Here is a 20,927-nt window from a genome sequence, read left to right on the forward strand (position 1 = left end):
TGGGCTGGGAGCCTTGCCTGTGCTCCTTTCTATGAAGCAGCTTTGGTAACGCTTTAACACTGGAACCTCCCACACAATTAGATAGATGTTCTCTGACATGATATGAGGCCAGTCATGTGTAGCTGTTCTAACTAAAGTGTATGTTGCAGTGCGGAGGCCATCAGCACCTAGGCTCCTGAGGCGAGGAAGAGACGCTGAGAGCTGCTGAGTGCCGGACCTCCCTGCAATCACCAGAAGGTGCTCCCCGCCAGGTGACACTGCCCTCCAGATTAGTCCAATGTGACGCGAGCATTAGCAAAAACCTAAAACAAAATGTGTCTGCTATTTCTTGCCTAGCCAAGAAGAACAGAGGAAGACGAAGCTGTTTCGGACCAGAATCCACATAATTCCTCCCACCCTCTCCCACCTACCTGCACAGCTGAGTGAGTACATCCAGCAAAGTTAGGGTACTTTAAGCATCTGCCCCCTAGCTCAAGAGGAGCATTTACTTGAACTGCAGTCCTAATACAACCCTTGCCCGGCTTGTCTGACATGGATCCCTGACCTTTGTTGGGGTTGGGGGCAGGGGGTGGCAGTGGAATTCAACTGTGACTGTTTCTCAATCCGGAAAAATTCAGCTCTGTCCCAAACCTGCACACCTCACACCTGAGTGCAAGAAACATACCTCCTAGAAGGCAGATCGAGCATCTGTGATTCCTCCACCAGAGCCCAGCCACTACTCTCCACCCCAAGCCACTCGCTCCTTCCATCCACTGACTCAGCTCACAGGAAGGAAGCTGGAAATATGCTTTTCCCACAGCCTTATATTTCCAAGGATGTTTGCCTGCATCTTATAAGTGAGAGTCCCCACAAGAGGCCTGGCTCTGTAGATGGAGGTTGAACACAGTGTCTCAAGAAGATTTCTGGCTGAGAATCACTCTTCCTGCCACCACCAAGGCCCCTGGCAAGAGCTGCCTGCCACAGGTTCCAGCACCTCACAGCCCTCCTTCAATCTGGGTACCATGACTGTGACACCTCTGCTACTGGAGGCAAAGTTCAGTCTCTTCTGAAAATAAAGACAGGACTCAACCCTTCTGGGGCTTCCCAGGTGGCACTGGTGGTAAAGAATCCACCTGCAATGCAGGAGCTGCAAGAGAAGCAGGTTCGATCCCTGAGTTGAGAAGATCCCCTGGAGGAGGAAATGGCAACCCACTCCAGTATTCTTGCCTGGAGAATCCCACGGACAGAGGAGCCTGGCAGGCTACAGTCCATGGGGTCGCAGGGTCGGACAAGACTGAAGCAGCTTAGCACACACACGTGCAACCTCCTCCGAGGGCTGTAGCCAGACAGAATTATCCAAGGCCACAGTGGAAGCTGCACTATAGTTCATCCTAACTTCCTGCATTGGGAAAAATAATGCAAATTTGAAGTACATTTTGAATTTCAAATAATCACTTCTGGGAACCCTTGTCAGGATGTGGTTATTCTGAGACTCCTATTAGAGACAGAAAATCTTTCATCTCATAAGAGAGGGATGGCGAGTGACTGGTTTCCCTTCCAGGTGCTGGGGTCAGCTAAAGATAGCCTGCAGCCAACACTACACCCCAAAGATCTAACGGGAATAATAATCCAGTGGCAACAGCTGCTGGCAGCCTCCTGAGGTTTAATGCTGGCTGCTCTTCATTATTTAAGAGGAGAAGCCATGGGATACACTGGGAGATGACTCATATGACAAATCTGTGTATGCTTGGAATTTTTCTTGTTAAGAACGTACAACTTTCATGAGGGAAGTCCATGAGCTTTCTAATGCTTTTTCATATTAAAATCAATATGAAAAGGTTTTTTTCTGTTCCTTCTCACCTCTAAAAAAAAAAAAAAAGAATTCCAGAATAGCTTTTTGTCTTGTTTTCCTATTAAAGGAATGTAAATAAATAAAGAATTCTAGAAAATCTCAGGATTGAAAGTTCTGTTCCAAACAAATGGCATTTTTTTGTTCTGCAATTTAGGGACTGTGGCCTGAAGCTGTTAATATTTCTATGTGATTCTGTCCTCAGCTGTTGTCAATGTAAATAGAATTCCTCGTGTCTGGGCCCTGTGGGGCATCCTCCAGAGTACTGACCTCTGAGGAGCAGTTGTTCCTTCCATGGCTCCCAGCCCTTCACCCCGCTCAAGGACGGGGCCCGTTGGCTGGAGCTCTGCTGCCCCTGGGGAATGGCATGTTCTGTAAGGTGATATAGAGCTCTGTTCGCCAGGAGTTGGGGGACTAGGAGACACAGCGAGTCTAATGCAAGCAGAGAATTACAGAGAATGGTAATGACAGACTCCAAAGTCTTTGTTTGACTGAGGAGGGGCCAGTCCCGGGCCACCGAGTGTACAGGTAGCAGAGTTGGGGCCCTGACCCCCAGGTCAGAGCTCCCATATCCCCCTTCACCCGGGGCCTCCTACATGACATGGATGACAGAAAGGGGCTCTTCAATGCATCTCCTGTTGGGGCAGGCGTGTATAATGGCGAGGGGTCTCCTGAGGTAGCTCTGAGAACCTTGTTTGTCAGCAAAGACAGTGTTTCCCCGGAGGATGTGTCCCATTATAGCAGCCTCAGGGCAGCAGATTCACGCACGACCAGGCAAATACATGTCCCCTCTGGTGACTGAGCTTCTGCCACTGCACTCGCAGGACTGTTCGCACGAGGCAGCGGACTAGCCCCCACGCCTCTGTCATGACCGCCTGCCACTTCCATTTCGGGATCAGATGCCACTTTCTGCTCTCGATGCAAACAGAGGAGGAGAAACAGTGCCACCAGAGACGAAGCATTTGAAAAGAGAAAGGGTGGTCAGGGTCTCACCCTTCTGCTCTGCTGAAGAAACCCGGGTGTGACTTGAGAGCTGCAGGTAAACGCCAGCCACGACGCTGTGGGCAGAGAGCACGGAGGGTCTGTGGCCAGGGCAACTCCACCCAGGGCTGACGCCAACGCCAGAGCTTAAACCTCAGCCGCCTCTCACCCAGAAGCGGCGGCGTCTTCAGAGGGGCCACTATGAGATCGCCCTTCTCATCCACACAAAACAAACACCACCAAAAACTGCCATATTTGTCTCAAAATTTTACTGTGGAGACACTGAGACCTGTTTCAAAATAAATAGTATGTCAAATCCCTATGGTAGATTCTTTTTTTTTTCTTTTGGATAGTTGTAAAAGTAAAATTCACATCAAAATGGAGATGTAAAAACTTAAATAAAACATGTGAAGACATGAATTATAAGTGAGTACTTAGGGAATTTTTACTGACTTGTCCCACTGTTCTTAATGGGCTGTGTCATCCACTAAATCTGGCCCAGAAGAGACACCCAGTCAGAGGTCTATCCGATAGGTCATGTTGGTCCTGAAAGCCAGATTTTGAATAGAAACAACTGTCCTAGCTGTTTCTTCTGCATGACTGGTGAAAGTTCAGAGATTGAATGCTTTCAGATAGTTACTCTCATCACCTACCAGGATCCAGACGCTGTCACACGCCCAGGACTGCAACCTGCCAGAACTATGCCCTGGTGTTCATAGAGGTTACCATCAAGAGAAAGAAGACCAATAACCCACACACAAACAAAACTGCACATCAGGTGGTGACCAGGGAAAAACAACAACGCTAAAGGTTTAGGGAGTCCTGGGAATGCGCGTTTAGGAGAGTCAGAGAAATGTTTTCAGATACGAGTAGCATCTGAGTGAACTCAGGAATGAGTCGAGGTCTGAACAGCCAAAGACTGAAGTGTGTATGCACTGGTTTGTGCAGGGAAACCCTTGAGGGCTGGAGCAAGAAGAGCAAAGACAGAGTCATGGGAGTTGATGTTATAGAGACAGCAAGAGCCAGTTCTGCAGATCTTTGTAGAATAGCAACAGGGATTTTGGACTTTTTACTCCAGAAAGTCACAGGCAGCCTTTAAGCATAGGACTCACATCATGTGACAGAGATTCTGAATAGATCCTTCGGGACGTGCTGTTAAGAACACTACAGGGAGTCACGGTCAGAGCCAGGAGCCCAGTCAGCCAGGAGCATGGTCAGCGCAAGAGACTGTGCAGCTAGGACAGGTCAACACGTGGGAGAGACTAGAGTTGAGAGGAAGGCAAGGTGAATAAGAGAAATCAGAAGTCCTATTTTAGGCATGGTGATGCTGAGATGCCCAAAGAAGTCCACCAATCAACACATGAAGGAAAAGACTATAGCAGGAGAGAGGTTTCCATCTCTCAGAGAAAAGCTGACAGAGAAAGTCAGGAGTGGTGACTTTCCTAAGTGGGGGGTGTCCTCGGGACGGACTGATTTTGGCCATGTAAAGGGGGATCCAGAATGTGCTTTAGCTTACTCCCTGGTTATCAGAAGCTCAGGCACTGATGGGAAACTGTCAATTATTGATTTGGTCAAGTTTAAAACTGGCTCTGGTGCTTATGTGTGGACAAACAAGAAGTGGTCCTCTCCTGACAAGTTGGGATGATTTTAATTCTCTGCCTGTTAGCCATTTGAGTGAATGAGTTTCCTAGGAAGCAGTAGTAAACAGTAAAAAAAAAAAAAAAAAAAAAGAGAGAGAACTGGATGACTCTGTGTGTGTGTGTGTGTGTGTGTGTGTGTGTGTGCATGCGTGTGTGTACATACATATAGTGTGCATATATAAACAACTTAAGCTTGGGGTAAACTAAATAACATTTTAGGAGAAATTAACATGAAATTCTAGTGGCAGAAAGCAAAGAGAAACTGAAGAGCTTCTTGATGAAGGTGAAAGAGGAGAGTGAAAAAGCTGGTTTCTTCAAACTCAATGTTCAAAAAGACTAAGATCATGACATCTGGTCCCATCACTTCATGGCAAATTCTATTTGTGAGGAAAGTGGAAGCAGTGACAGATTTTATTTTCTTGGGCTCCAAAAGCATTGCAGATGGTGACTGAAACCATGAAATTAAAAGATGCTTGCTCCTTGGAAGAAAAGCTATGACAAACCTAGACAGTGTACTAAAAAGAGACATCACTTTGGTGACAAAGGTCCATATAGTCAAAGCTATGGTTTTTTCCAGTAGTCATGTACAGATGTGAGAGTTGGACCATAAATAAGGCTGAGTACTGAAGAAATGATGTTTTTGAATTGTGGTGCTGCAGAAGATTCTTGAGAGCCCCTTGGACTTCAAGGAGATCCAACCAGTCAATCCTAAAGGAAATTAACCCTGAATATTCATTAGAATAACTGCTGCTGAAGCTCCAATACTTTGGCTACCTGATGCGAAGATCTGACTCATTGAAAAAGACCCTGATGCTGGGAAGATTGAAGACAAAAGGAGAAAAAGGCAGCAGAGGATGAAATGGTTAGATAGTATCAGTGACTCAATGGACATGAATTTGAGCAAACCCCAGGAAATAGTGAAGGCCAGGGAAGACTGGTATGCTGTAGTCCATGGGGTCACAAAGAGTTGGACACAACTTAGCGACTGAACGACAATAACATGTAAGAACTACATATTTGCTCCAGGTTAGGAATCATTAATCATCATGCTGAAGATAAAGCTCCAATACTTTGGCCACCTGATGTCAAGAGCCAACTCACTAGAAAAGACCTTGATGCTGGGAAAGATTGACGGCAGGAGGAGAAGGGCGTGGCAGAGGATGAGATGTTGGATGGCATCACTGACTCAATGGACATGAGTTTGAGCAAACTCCAGGAGATGGTGAAGGACAGGGAAGCCTAGTATGCTGGAGTCCATGAGGGTCACAGTCAGACATGACTTAGTGACTGAACAACAATAATCTGTCACATAAATGGAATAAACAAGCATATAGTGTTTTTACAAGATTACAAGGAAATATAATATGAGTTAACGTAGCTTTTTCTGGGACTTCCCTGGTGGTCCAGTGACTAAGACTCTGGGTTCCCAATGCCGGGAGCTGGTCAGGGAGGTATCCCACATGCCTCAGCTAAAGCTCCCATAAGCTGCAGCAAGGCCAAGGATCCTGAGTGCTGCAACCAAGACCCGACACAGCCACATAAACAAACACATAGTGTAAGAAAAGAGTTAATGTAGCAACTTCTAGGGTGGTATAAAGGGTAAATTTTCATTTTTTATAGCTTTCTGTGTTTTTCAAATTTTTATAGTAATCAAAAAAATTTAATGCAAAGAAATTCCACTTCATGAAGACTCTCAGTCTGCACACTCTCCAATAAAACCAGCGTCAATGGCTTGAGTTGGCAATAAAAGACCCAAGCTCTGTTCCTGAAGAGCTCAGCTCGGCACATAGCAGGAGGAGCATGGGCGCAGGGTCCTTTGAGGAGCTGGAACAGCCAGAAAGGCAAAGAGGTGGGGGTGGCAGGCTTCAGACAAAGATGAGCAGGGGCTGAGGCTCAGAGGCAAGACAGAGAGAGAATAACTTTCCAAGAAACAATAAAGGGTTCAGTCTCACCTTGGTGAGCCCAAAGGATGTGCTGGGCAGGAGCGAGAGACAAGGCAAAGGAGGAAGAAGACCTCAGACGAAACTGTGAACCAGAAAGAAACTGGAGTTTTACCTGGACTACCAGGAGATTTTTTTTTTAGGTATCTAAAGACCCAAACCTAACATGTTGGGGACTTTAATGAGCCTTTCTCTGTGTCCAATTTCTGGGACTGACATGAAGACCTCTCTAGAGAGGTCTGAGCTCTCTGCACACTTTACCAAAGTGACCAGGGTTCTCTTTTCCTGGGGGAGAAAGAAGTCTTCAGAGGCTCCTACTGGCCTCTCTACTACCTGATGAGATAAAATCACAGAAAAAGCCACTCTTGGAACTTCCCTGGTAGCCCAGTGGTTGACTTGAACTTGTGGTGCAGGGGGTGCGGGTTTGATCCCTGGTCAGGGAAATAAGATCCCACATGCCATAAAGCCAAAAAAATTCTTTTTAAAAAGAAAAAGCATCTCTCCATCACCTTGGTCTATTTTAAGAACTTAATCAAGACTCTGATGAGATTGCTGTTTCTTCCGACCCTTTGGTCCCCGTAATAGCTCTAGAGAGCTGAAGCTGAAGATTGGGCAAAGCTCCAAAGAAGATGCACTTGCCTTGTGGCCTCGATTCTAGTGTGGATGTGGACAACAGAGGGGTAAGCGGCAAACAAGTAACTCCATAGGTCTCCTGGGCTAGAGGTCCCTGGGAAGGTCACAGAACACTTTCAGCATTTTTAATTGGATTGTGATGGTTTGGACCAGATATCTTTCCCTAATTCAAGCAGTCCTTGAGCTCTTGAGCAGTTCTTGTAGAAAGTGCAAACAGCTTCCCAATCCAGACTTCCTAGATGCATTTCCAAAATACTTCAAATTTGTAGCATGTATTTCAGGAAATGTGATGTAAAATAAGGATGCCAACTTGTTCTTATCAGAAAAGTGACTGCACTTATGGACAAAAAAAAAAAAAGCCATGCTTAATTAGATCAGGTGGTTCTCTTTTAACTGAACTTAAAGAACCTGGAACACACTCACTTCTATAAAAGTTACAGGTGGAAAAAAAAGTTACAGGTGAGAGAAGAGATATCCTGGCAATTACTAGGATGCTGCTGCTACTGCTAAGTCGATTCAGTCATGTCCGACTCTGTGCAACCCCATAGACAGCAGCCCACCAGGCCCTGGGATTCTCCAGGCAAGAACACTGGAGTGGGTTGCCATTTCCTTCTCCAATGCATGAAAGTGAAAGGTGAAAGTGAAGTCACTCAGTTGTGTCCGACTCCTAGCGACCCCATGGACTGCAGCCCACCAGGCCCCTCCGTCCATGGGATTTTCCAGGCAAGAGTACTGGAGTGGGTGCCATTGCCTTCTCCAATTACTAGGATAGTCATACCTAAAAGAGAACCCACTTTATTTATTTATTCTTTTTTTTTTTGATTGTGACATGTGGATTGTGAGATCTCAGTTCAGTTCCTTGACCATGCCTTGAACCTGGGCCACCTTAGTGAAAGTCCAGGATCCTAACCACTAGGCAACAAGGGAATTCCCAAGAAGCTACTTTAAAATAACCCCAATTTTCATATTACAGAGAAGGGGACACGGTGTAATTAAAATATTATTGAGGTGACTAAAAAAGTTTGTTCAGGTTTTTCTGTAAGATCTTATCAAAAACTTGAAAGAAGTTTTGTTAAACCCAATAGTTTAACAAATAAATCATGAAACTTAGATATATTTTATTTTACATTTAACAAAATTTAACGTATAATACAACTCTGACCTGATAACTATATAATGGGTTCAGCTGACACTTTTTGGCATATATTTTCTGACAAAGTCATATAACATGATCCAATTTCCTTGAATTTACTTTTTATTTCTGCAGCATAAAACAGGTTCATTTTTGTAAATATATTAGAAAGATCCATCCATGTCTCCTAATGGCTTCTCCTAATCTTTGCTATTCAAAACATGCTTTTCTGAATTTCACCCTCTCACCTTCCTTGTTAATACTCTATTCTACAATCATCAGGTGGTCTGATTCTGCCAGGGCCTCACTGATCAGGTCCTACCAGTTCAGCACCATCACTTGCAATAACTGCATGAAATTCTACATCTTCATCCAGTTTCACAAGTTAGGTTATGTCTTATACTCTTGCCTGGAGAGTCCCATGGACGGAGGAGCCTGGTGGGCTGCAGTCCATGGGGTCACTAAGAGTCAGACACGACTGAGCAGCTTCACTTTCACCTTTCACTTTCATGCATTGGAGAAGGAAATGGCAACCCACTCCAGTGTTCTTGCCTGGAGAATCCCAGGGACGGGGGAGCCTGGTGGGCTGCCGTCTATGGGGTCTCGCAGAGTCGGACACGACTGAAGCGACTTAGCAGCAGCAGCAGCAGCACGGAATATTCACATCCTCTGGCAATCAGCAGGGAATGGACCAAGAGAGGTGCCTCAGAGGAGCAGTTACACAGAAAAGATCCTGGAGTAGAGGTTGGCTTTATAAGCGGTCAGTTAATTTTTAATCTATGCACGGATTAACAGTTAATCCATCTTTCACCCAACCCTACTTAGACTAGAACTGGATGTAACAATCTGTCAGCAGTGAGAGGATGACACGAAAGGATACTCTTGATGTTCAACATTCCTAAATTCCTTCTCCTCCCATGAGAGCAAAGACATCTATAATCATCTTTTTCTGGTTTAAATGTGCCAGTGTTGTAACAGTTTCTACTTCCCTACACAATCTCATAACTCTGTGCTTTCTTGCACAGGCAAATAAGATGAAAAAGAGGTGGATGCATTTTCAAACAGCAGACTCTACTGAGGACAAATGATCTCAGGGTAGAAGGAAAAGTGGGAAGACGAAAATCCATTTATATCCCCTGCCACACATCAAGATTTATTGCCATGTACAACCCAGAGTGACCTCAGGTTCAGAGACATTTTCGCTTGCCTTTTGAGGTCTACTGTGAGGTAGTTGCCTCATCTGACTCTGGAGTAACAACTCTTGTCTCATTTCAGATGCTGCTTGGCAATGTTATTTCTGAGAACAAAGGGGAAATTAGAAGTCAATCTTAGGAAAACAACCCAGGAAACAGGGTATCCAGAAGTGTGGTTTAGAGGTGAATGTTGTTGAGGAAAATGAAATAGAAGAGGAACAAACAAGAAAAATGTCCAATGGGTATAAGTAGGTGAGACTAAATTCCCAGTCAGCCGTATTATCAGGGTGAACTTGAGCAGCACAGCATCTGAAACATGCCCAGTCTTACATATAGCCAGAGTTGGACCAAAGGCCGAAGTCCACACCCCTGCAACTTCATCCACCCTATGTTTGTCGTAATATACTTTACTTTTTGTCACAGTTTCTTTGTACTGAGATGTGGGTAACTAGCTGACCGGAGTGAGTCCCTAGGAAGAAAGAGACCGTGTGTCCTAATCATCTCTGTACTTTCACCCTCTCTGACATGTACATGGTGAGGCTCAACAATTTGTTTCTTGAACTGAATCCAAGCCTTTCAGTCAACATCAAATCTGTTGTTTGCAAAGAAAAGGGATAGGAAACCATACCAGTAAAGGTCCTGAGATGTATTTCTACTAGACTAAAGTTAGAGGGAAAAGAAAAAACAGGTAGTTCTGGCCAAACAAACAAGGTTATATGGGGTAAGAAACAATGGAAGACTTTTATACTTAATCCATCTTTTACCCAACCCTGCTTTTAGAATAGAACTGGAGGTAACAATCTGTCAGCAGTGAGAGGATGACATGAAAGGATGCTCTTCATGTTCAACATTCCTAAATTCCTTCTCCTCCCAGGAGAGCAAAGATATCTATAATCATCTCTCCCAGGTTTAAAGATTTCCAGGAACTGATTGTGTTGCAAGTCAATAATTCCGTCCAGTGTAAGATGCCTCGATAATCACTAAGAATTTGAAAATGTCCTCACAGGAGATCTCTTGACCTCAGAACTGTTAAGATCTCTTTCAGCTGCTGGAGGCCAGCCCTCACCTGCCTATCTTTCCTGATGATTCCTGTACCTGGTGTCTGCAGGGCAGAGAGATAGTAAGATCTCTACACTCAATACAGTAAAACTTATGCCTTCCCCAAAGTACCAACCCAACAAATGACCTATTGGACATCCCCTGAGGAGTCCATGATTACCATCTTCAAAACAAATTAAAGAACTTCAATTTTCCAATAATACCATTTCAGGCATAATTACTGTGCTACTAACATTGCTCTTACTCTGTTCAAGCACAAGAGCAGATAGTCCAGGACAACCTCAGGTCCTCTGCCATGGTCATTAATCTTTCAACAATCTTTTGAGGATATTGACAATATTGACTGTAACCCAATTACATAACCTTGGTAAAGATTCTAGGCGTCTTGTGTCATCTGAGCCAGTCTTCTGATCTTCTGCTTAAACCACATACGAAGCCATGGCACATGCAATCCCAACCCTAGATTGTTTTAAATTAAACCAATTTATTTGGCAGTCACTGTCAGTACTTAAGTTTTCAATACTAAATAACCCCTCCAAAAGACCAAATCCTCAGACTACCACTTACACTCTGCTTAGGGATGCTGTTCTACTGCACTGGACCAAGTCAGTCTTATTTCAGTCAGTCATTAAGTTTTCAGTAATCTTTCTATTTTCCAGAATAAGAGCAATCTTTCCCATCTCACTGGGACAGAATTCAGATATCTCAATCAAGTTTCAGAGTGATGGGGAAGATCCAAGGTTCTTCCTGGGCTTTTCTGCTAGTGCCTGGGGGGAGAAAGTCTGGCCTCTCAGGAAGAGTAGAAGGCCAGCCCAGCCACGAAGGGTGCTGGGAGTCTCCTTCCAGCCTGACAGCAGCACAGCTCCCACTGCAAGTGGCCCAGGACCAAGAGAAAGGTCACTCCTGACTACAGTCCGGCACCAGGCAATGGCTCACTGAAAACCCCTGGTATTTTCAGGAGGGAATCTGGAGGGCCGGCCAGCTAGCCCTTCCCTGCAGCCCACAGTGCACCAGTGTTAAGACAAAGGAGAGCAGAGGAAAGAACATTTGACTTTGTCCTGAAAAGAAATATCGTCCCCAGGCTGTAACTGGTTATCTCACTCTATCCTTTCCCTGAGGTCCAGGCTGCAGCAGCCCAGTTAATCAGTGCTTGGATTGACTGCAAATCCGGACTTTGAGGATGCTGGCCATGGTGTTACCCGATGTCTCTGTGATAAACGCCTCCTGAATATCCAAACTCAAGACAAGGAAAACAGCGTGACTTGGGTGTGTTCCCATTCTGGCTTGTCTATCATAAAATTCAGCTAAATTCAGGCCTAACCAGAGTAATTTTAATGAGCTCATCTGCAGTGATGATTCATTCAGCTCCTTTGAAATGGTCTTTGCTCTGTTTCATCCTTTGAGCATGTTACATTCATAAACCGCTTCAAACTGGATGCTAGAAACAAGATACATAATACATGCCATTCTTGGGTAAATGTCTTTTTCTTTCTGGGACAGTCTTACCTGCATATGAGTCTATTTTTCACCAAAGCTGTAAATATCTCCTGAAATAGTTTATGCTGGGGATGTTTGCTGAAATTTCTCTCATTCTTGTAGTTTATACTAAGATGAAACAAACAGAAAAGCATTTTGTAATAAAAATTATTTAGACTGCCTCAAAATTACCAATGCAGAGGAAGATCACCTATATGCATGCAAATGTTGAAGGATTCTTGAAATCCAGTGTATTGCCAAAGCAAGTATCAGCTGTTGAAATAGAAGGTGGAAATTAAATTATAGAGTTAATAATAAAGATTAGAGTCAAGCATATATATTTCATTTTATTACATTATATTATTCCCTATAAACACTTAATAGTTAAAATTTGTGAGAGGGAAGAAAAGGCCACGTGGAGAGAAAGAGCATTAGAGTACGTGATCTAGACAGCATGCAACAGGCAGACAAGGCCCCCTCCCTTCACCTCACTCCCTGCCACGGCTGTGGCCACTATAGCTGTTAACACCACTGGACACCATACATATCTCCTTGTGGTCAACAGCCCTTCAACTGTGAGAGCTTTTGTGGTTGTGGATTGTGTGTGTGTGGCAGGGGGTGGCGGGGGGCGGGGTGTGAATACAACAAAGCGGTGAGATAGTCTAACTTCAGTTTTTTCTCTCCTGATATTACAGCCAAAAGAAAGGTTAAAAATATCCCAAAGCCATACCCTTTAAAAGGATCACATTGCTATGGAATATATAATATGATATTTCATGTACATTCAAATAGACTAATTTTTAGAACTAGGCTAAATACACTGGAGTTCCATAAATACACCTCCTCAGAGGCAGGTTTTGTAGCCTTATTATTGCCATTTGTACTGCTCCACCCTCATGCGATGTCAGAGGTCATGGGACTGACTGTGCCCCCTAATCTAGTTCCATAGTAGAGGGGGGCTGTCATAGTTCTTAGTACACAGAATGGGCAGACTGAATATGTGACAATTTTTAAAGACTTCTGCATTTCTCACTAAATATGTATTTTAAAAATATTAACTCATGTAACATCATGTGATGTTTGTGGACTATTAAATTCACTGTCAGAAAATAACAGAGAAAGAAGACTTAGGCCAAAAAAATAAATGATCATTCTAGAATATTTATATGGTATTTCATGTCATTCATTATTTACATGGTACTTAGTGTCAAATGACCTTACCACAGGGAGAGCTGGAGAGAACCAGCTCCCTGAACAGGGGTGGCCTATGACAGCATACAGCTGCTAAGAGGTCTCCATGGCAACAGGAGAGCAAACCGTGGGCTGGCACTTTCAACGTGAAAGGTGAGCAATATTTCAACTGAAAGCCTGAGCACTTTGACAACCACGTCCTCAGCCATCATGATTGCTCACAGCGAGGGCTTTCATGCCTCCTCATAGCAGGCGAGATATGCACCCCCCAAAAGCTAAAGACAAAGCTCACTATCAGCCTCGCCAGGTCAACCTGATGGAGCAAACGCCAAATGTATGTCAGCCAGGTGTCCCGAAGCTCCCAGGTCACTTCCATCTGCAGGCAGACAGTCTGTTGCTCACACAGCACTTCCGGGAGTGGGCTAAGTGCTAACTACAATTATTAAGTTCAGACTCCCCATGGTAAATTTTAACATGGACTTCCCATTTTAGCCCCTGTGACAAACTTAAATAAGTCTTTGGGCTAATTAGCAGCCCAGGCTGCTGAAGGCAAGAAACATGCTGGATTTCTTACCTAAAATTTTCGAGTTCAACAGCTTCTGTGGACTCATGCCACCGACCTCGAGCTCTGTGCCCACCTGTCCTGACGGCAGGCTCAGACTTCATTATGCTGTTCTGGACGCTATCGAAGTTAATGGCTGGAAGCTATAGAAAAAGAAGCACAAAGGACTTGAGGGAGGACAATTCAGCTTAGGATAAAGAAGTCATACAAAAACAGAGGGGTGGGTGAAGGAAACGGGTGTGCCCCAAGCCAACAATTAACGTGAGAACTGTGTCAGATGTCTGGATTTCCCAAGATTTAGACACCCTCGACTTCTCTCTGCTCATCTACTCTCTCTGCCTTATGCTGCATATCTTACACTTTTTACGTTTTCAGTTTCCCTTGATTACACTGTCAGCTCAACACAGCAGGAGCTTGCCCATGCTGTTCAGTGTTGTATCCCCAGCAGTTCCCACTTTGCTGGGGATCCAGACCCAGGGAGGCCTGGGTACTGGGGGCTTTTGCAGCTTCTTGGGTGATTCCAGTGTGCAGTCAGAGCAGAGAATTGGCAGATCCAGCTAGAAACTCTGGTCTAGATGACTGAGAATGAGTCATCTTCACTCATCCTTCATATTTACCAATCATGCATATTGAATGCCAACTCTTAGAGCTATGAAGGCAAAGAGATTCTATCCCTTTTAATCAGTCTGAACATCCTGATTCCTCAATCGTGTTTATAAAAGTCATGAAAATATATTACAGAATTAACCATAAGGAAAGGAAAAATTTGCTTACATTAAAACAATTTGACTATGCCCCTATTTATAATTTTAACAGTAATTATTTACATAGTAAATTGTGATATTATCAGTATTCAAGTTGCCTCTCTTACCTGTAATTGGGATAACCCTGAGGACTACTTCTTGTACCACAATAAAATTGAGCAAGGTGCAAATACTCTATTTTTTTCCAAAGTACAAATAAGGAATGTTCTATAATTAGCTAAGTTACTACAGATGAGGTAAGAAAAGCGTAATATAACCAAACAAACTTTTATTTTCCATAATCATTCTGTTCCACACAATCATCAAATAATGCTACAATATGCTGTGCTTATTACCTTATTTCATCAAAGCATTTGATAGAAACCTGCATAAAGATGCCATTTCTTCATCTAACAAGAACATGCCAGACTGCCCACAAGGCAGTCAACTAACAGAAATACATTCTAATAGGGTCATTGTTTAATGGCTAGCAAAATCCCCCAAACCCTTCTTCATCATATGCCAGCCATAGCTGAATTCTCAAAAGATTAATAATAAATCTTATATCCTGTAAAACCACATGTCTAAGTCAATTCAGTTAGCCAACCAATCCACAACCCCCACAAGACAACAGGCCACAGCCCCTTGAGGTACAATGCTTAGTGGTTAAGAGAATGAACTCCAGATCAGATCCCTTGCTTGAAAACTACTCTTAGATAGCTGTGGATCTTGAAAGTTACTGAGTCTCACTGTGCATTGGTTTCCACATCAACACAATGGAGATAATAATTGTATGCAGCTCAGAGTTATCGGAAAACTAAATGACTTAGGATTTATAAAGCATTTGCTATTTGCCAGGCATAGTTCTCAGTGCTTTATACTCTTTTAATCCTCAAAATTGTTCCCATTGCACAGATGCATTTGCTAATAAATGAGATTTGTCCTTCCAAATAAGATGATGAGATGTGATAACCCAAATGATGCTAGGCATGAGGTCACAACCATGAGCAGACTGTCCTGTGTTACTCAGAACATGGAATGATGCAGCAGACAAGAAGTAGGCTTTCCAGGTCCAAGAGCTCTCAAAACCCCTTGTCATCAGCCCAACCACCAGAACACTGCTGCAAGAGCCAGCACAGAGAGAACATCCCAGTGTACTTCAGAGAGAGGGCGGGTGGGAAGCAGAGGCAGCTTGCAGCCATTCCCTTTGGCAGCAGAGCAGGTGCTGGGAATCCACCCATGGACATGCAGTGGATGAGATGGACTTGTCATCTATAGCTTGCAAAGACCAGGAACTTAAGAGAATCTTGAAGCAACCAGCCTTATTCAAATAAAAGTATAAGTCTGAAACCCAGTTCAAAGCAAGTTCAAGCCCAAGAGCCTTTTCTCTTGGGCTCCCAATTCCTTAGGCTGTCTGCGAATCTTCTATCTACCACATAAATAGGTCCACAACCTGGAGCAGCCACAGTCAGGGTATCCAGAGTGGCAGGGCCACTTACAGACTTCTGTCATGTTAAGCCATTCATTCTGTTAAGATGTACTACAATCTGACAGGTTATTTTGGGCAACCCAGAATCTGAATTTCCAGCATCATAAATTTAGCATAACACAAATTCATAGAGATAATTTCAATGTGTGTCCCTTCCTGCAATGAAGGACTTCTGGCTCTCAGATTTTAAAACTTCCTCAAAAGGCGTAAGATTCAGCCACTCATCGTCATCGTCACCATCATCACCATCACAACTGTCACCACCACCACCATCCCCACCACCATCATTATCCGCACCACCTTCATCATCATGATCACCACCCTCAGGAGCATCACCTCCATCATCACCACCACAATCACCATTGTCACCATCATTATCATCAACACGATCATTATTACCATCACCACAGATAACACTGATGTGGTAATTACCACATGCCAGGTACTATTAGAAGTGTTTTGCAGGTTGAAACCCATTTAATCCTTATAATGACCCTATGAGGTAAATACCATTTTATGATGAGAAGACTGGGTCACAGAAAGCTGACTGACTTAGGGCCCAGAGCTCACAGGGGCAGAACTGAGATTTAGATACAGGCAATCTCCTCCCTCTCCAACACTCAGTCCTCCAGCATGTACTGGTGTATTGTCAATGATGAGAAACACTGTTTCGAGTCAGCCCATTTGCTTTTCAGAGTCCTACCCTTGCCCAAGATTTCCTTCATGTTGAGAGAGAAATCTGTCCCCCTGTGTTCTTTCCCTGGCTTTCAGCCCAGCATCATCTCCTTTTACAATATTTGCTTTGATTTGACAATAAGTCCACATAAAATAGGGCTTCCCAGGTGGCACAGTCCCCTGGAGAAGGAAATGACAGCCCACTCCAGTATTCTTGCCTGGCAAATCCCAGGGACAGAGGAACTTGGTAGGCTACAGTCCATGAGGTCACAAGAGTCAGACACAACTGAGTGACTAAACCTACCTACCTAGGTGGCACAGTGATAAACAATCTGCCTGCTAATGCAGAAGACACAAGAAATGCGGGTTTGATCCCTGGGTTGGGAAGATCCCCTAGAGTGGGAAATGGTAACCCACTCCAGTATTCTTGCCTGGAAAATTCCATGGACAGAGGAGTCTGGCAGGCTACAGTCCATGGGGTTGCAAAGAGTCAGACACGATTGAGTGAGCACACACACACACCACATAAAATAAACAAACCAAAAATACAGGGTGAACTAAAACAACTCCCCAAGTTGTAGGTGCATTAAACAGGTCACTCATCCCAGAAAGCAGAGCAGCAGGTGAGCACTCCCACCCGGGCACATGCTGCAGCTGCATTGCTGACCACCGTTCAGACTCAGCACACACAGCCTCCCGGAGAGCACCTGCCCCAGTCTCCCTGCTGGAGCCGGTCACTGCCTCCCTTGGGGCATTACTGGCCAGCCTTTCTTACAGCACTCATCACAACCTCATATGATGTCTAGACAGAACATTAACCTTTGCCCCTGAGTTTGGCCACCCTGAGGACAGCATCATCTCCATCTGTCTTTGTGTTCTAAGCACCTTCTGCAGGTCATGACACACAGTAGATATTTTCATGGGAAGTTGTGGAGTGAACACTCACTTCATCCAGTCTCTGCTCAACTTATTCATCTCCGGACAAGTCCATTCACTCAGCACTTGTGTTGCAGATACACCACTTGCAGACACAGCCGGTGCACAGTGAGCAGGACATTCCTGGCCTCTCCCTCGTCAAAAAGTTTACAGTCCAGTGGGGGCAGGGGCACTAAAACGTGCAGCAAAATGAGTGAACAGAGGTTTGTTGTGGTAGAACGTAAAGGAGAGATAGGGTGGGTCACGGAACAGGATTCCAGGCAGATTATTACACAGGCTGGAGGCCAGAGAAAAACCACAGGATCCAGAAAGTGGCAGGAGCCTGTGCAGCTTGAACAGCATGAGTAGAAGAAAAGAGACCCAAGAGTAAAGCAAAAGACCTTTCTAAAAATGTGATCATGTCATTTCCACTTGGAAATTTCAACCTTCTCTGTTGAAAATGTGTAGACGGGCCTTCAGACACTGCACAGCTTCTTACAGCCTTATCTATTTCTACTTCCAATAGAAACGTCTGGTCACCATTTTGCTTAAGTGCATGTTATTTTTTTTTTTTTTTTTTTGAGATTTTGAACACTTTTTATTCCCTCTAGGCTTCACTTCAGTTTATTTTTTTAATTTTTTTTTATTTTTCTCATGTTTTCTGTATATTTTATTTATTTTTTCTTGATTGATTCTTTTTTTTTTTTAACTTTACAAATTGTATTAGTTTTGCCAAATATCAAAATGAATCCCCTCGGATAGCTGATTATTTTACTCACTTCGCCCAGACTGCCTTTCCTATAGATTCTACCGCAGAATGGCCAGCCCGTTTCCCAAGAGCCATCCCCTTCCCTTTGATGCTCTTCCTCCCCAGGAGCCCCTCAACCAGCACACACACCACTCCTCCAGGATAAGCGTCTCAACCAGCCGGGGCCGTGACTGCTTTCCTAGGCCTGTCGTCTCAGAGCACAGCAACAGCGCCTTAGACTTTCTCTTTCCACAGCATCTATCAAGACTTCTTTTATTTCAAGGCAATTGGAAACATAGGTTTGATCCCTGGGTTGGGAAGATCCCCCGGAGTAGGAAATGGCAACCCACTCGGCTATTCTTGCCTGGGAAATTCCAAGGACAGAGGAGCCTGGTGGACTACAGTCCATGGGGTGGCAAAGAGTTAGACACGACTTAGTGACTAAAACAACAACAACAAATGGGCCTAAAATGATTCATTTTTCTTTCTTTCTTTCATCTTTTCCCCCCCATTTGAAGCCAATTTCTCAGCTCCCTATAGCTTTAAATGTAAAAAAATAAATAAATACTGAATTCCAGCTCAAGTCAAATTACTTTGAGATTTATGCATATCTCTGGTGAAACTTCCAGCCAGTGTTGTGATTTTACTTTGCTTCAACAAACATGGGGCAATTCTCTTTTTGAAGTATTTGGTTTTACTGGATTATGATTATTCTTACCCTGCTCACAGCCAAGGGGCCTCTCCGCCTCAGTGTGTCTCTGTCTCCACTTGTGTCAGGACAGAACTGTCCTCAGAAGAGTAAGGCAAAGAAACAAGATACGCAGAGACACACAGAGCAAACAGAATGAAAGCGGCAAGTGGAACACGGGAACAGACGCAACAGTGAGTGAGGGTTTGGCTTATTAGAGATCTGAATGAAGGACATCCAGTTCCTGCAGTTCTCTGCCCAAACCACAAAGTACACTTCCCTCTGCAACCGCTTAATTGGCCATCGTGACTCATTTGCAAAGACAGGCCAGGACTTGTTAGAACAGAAATTCAGGTGAGTGGGCATTAATCCCCAAACTTCCTCTTTCAAACTGACTGCTAAAAATCTCAGCACCTAATGTGTGGACAACTTGTGTATTTTCACAGGCACTTCATCTGGACTCTGACCGCACCTTGCCCCCAAACCTTGTTTATCTTTTATGATAATCTGAGTACTTTACATATCTTCATAAGCCACCTTACATTCTTTCTGGAGCAATCAAGATATAAACAAATTCTTTTTTTTTTTTTATTATATAAGACCTGTGTTTCCTTATTAATTTTCTGTTTTGATGATCTGTCCATTGGTGTGAGAGGGGTGTTAAAGTCTCCTACTATTATTGTGTTACTGTTAATTTCTCCTTTTATATCTGTTAGTGTTTGTCTTATGTATTGAGGTGCTCCTATATTGGGTGCATATTTACAATTGCTATGTCTTACTCTTGGATTGATCCCTTGATCATTATGTAGCGTCCTTCCTTATCTCTTGTAATATTCTTTAATGTAAGGTCTGTGTTGTCTGATACGAGGATTGCTACTCCAGCTTTCTTTTGCTTCCCATTTGCATGGAATACATTTTTCCATCTTCTCACTTTCAGTCTATATGTGTCTTTAGGTCTGAAGTGGGTTTCTTGTAGACAGCACATATAAGGGTCTTGTTTTTGTATCCTTTCAGCCAGTCTGTGTCTTTTGGTTGGAGCATTTAATCCATTTACATTGAAAGTAATTATTATTTTTTTTAATAAATTTTTATTCCTTTATTTCTCATGTGTTCCCCATCCTGAACCCTCCTCCCTCCTCCCTCCCCATACCATCCCTCTGGGTTGTCCCAGTGCACCAGCCCCAAGCATCCAGCATCGTGCATTGAACCTGGACTGGCATCTCGTTTCATACATGACATTTCACATGTTTCAATGCCATTCTCCCAAATCTTCCCACCCTCTCCCTCTCCCACAGAGTCCATAAGCCTGTTCTATACATCAGTGTCTCTTTTGCTGTCTCGTATACAGGGTTATCGTTATCATCTTTCTAAATTCCATATATATACGTTAGTATACTGTATTGGTGTTTTTCCTTCTGGCTTACTTCACTCTGTATAATAGGCTCCAGTTTCAACCATATGATTATCTCAATAGATGCAGAGAAAGCCTTTGACAAAATTCAACATCCATTTATGATAAAAACTCTCCAGAAAGCAGGAATAGAAGGAACATACCTCAACATAATAAAAGCTATATATGACAAACCCACAGCAAACATTATCCTCAATGATGAAAAATTGAAAGCATTTCCTCTAAAGTCAGGAACAAGACAAGGGTGCCCACTTTCACCATTACTATTCAACATAGTTTTGGAAGTTTTGGCCACAGCAATCAGAGCAGAAAAAGAAATAAAAGGAATCCAAATTGGAAAAGAAGAAGTAAAACTCTCACTATTTGCAGATGACATGATCCTCTACATAGAAAACCCTAAAGACTCCACCAGAAAATTACCTGAACTAATCAATGATTATAGTAAAGTTGCAGGATATAAAATCAACACACAGAAATCCCTTGCATTCCTATACACTAATAATGAGAAAACAGAAAGAGAAATTAAGGAAACAATTCCATTCACCATTGCAACAGAAAGAATAAAATACTTAGGAATATATCTACCTAAAGAAACTAAAGACCTATATATAGAAAACTATAAA

At 43.5% G+C, this 20,927-nt stretch overlaps 1 protein-coding gene across 1 annotated transcript in view; it reads right to left on the reverse strand.

Moving 5' to 3' along the window:
- The window catches only part of NEK10 (NIMA related kinase 10), a 269,835-nt gene that overhangs the window by 202,947 nt on the left and 45,961 nt on the right, over positions 1-20,927 (reverse strand). The window contains 2 exon segments of the mRNA XM_059879962.1: positions 11,913-12,011; positions 13,648-13,778. Coding sequence (XP_059735945.1) covers positions 11,913-12,011; positions 13,648-13,778 — 230 coding nt within the window.

The sequence above is a fragment of the Bos taurus genome, chromosome 22 (genome assembly GCF_002263795.3).
Source record: "Bos taurus isolate L1 Dominette 01449 registration number 42190680 breed Hereford chromosome 22, ARS-UCD2.0, whole genome shotgun sequence".
Lineage (NCBI taxonomy): Eukaryota > Metazoa > Chordata > Mammalia > Artiodactyla > Bovidae > Bos > Bos taurus.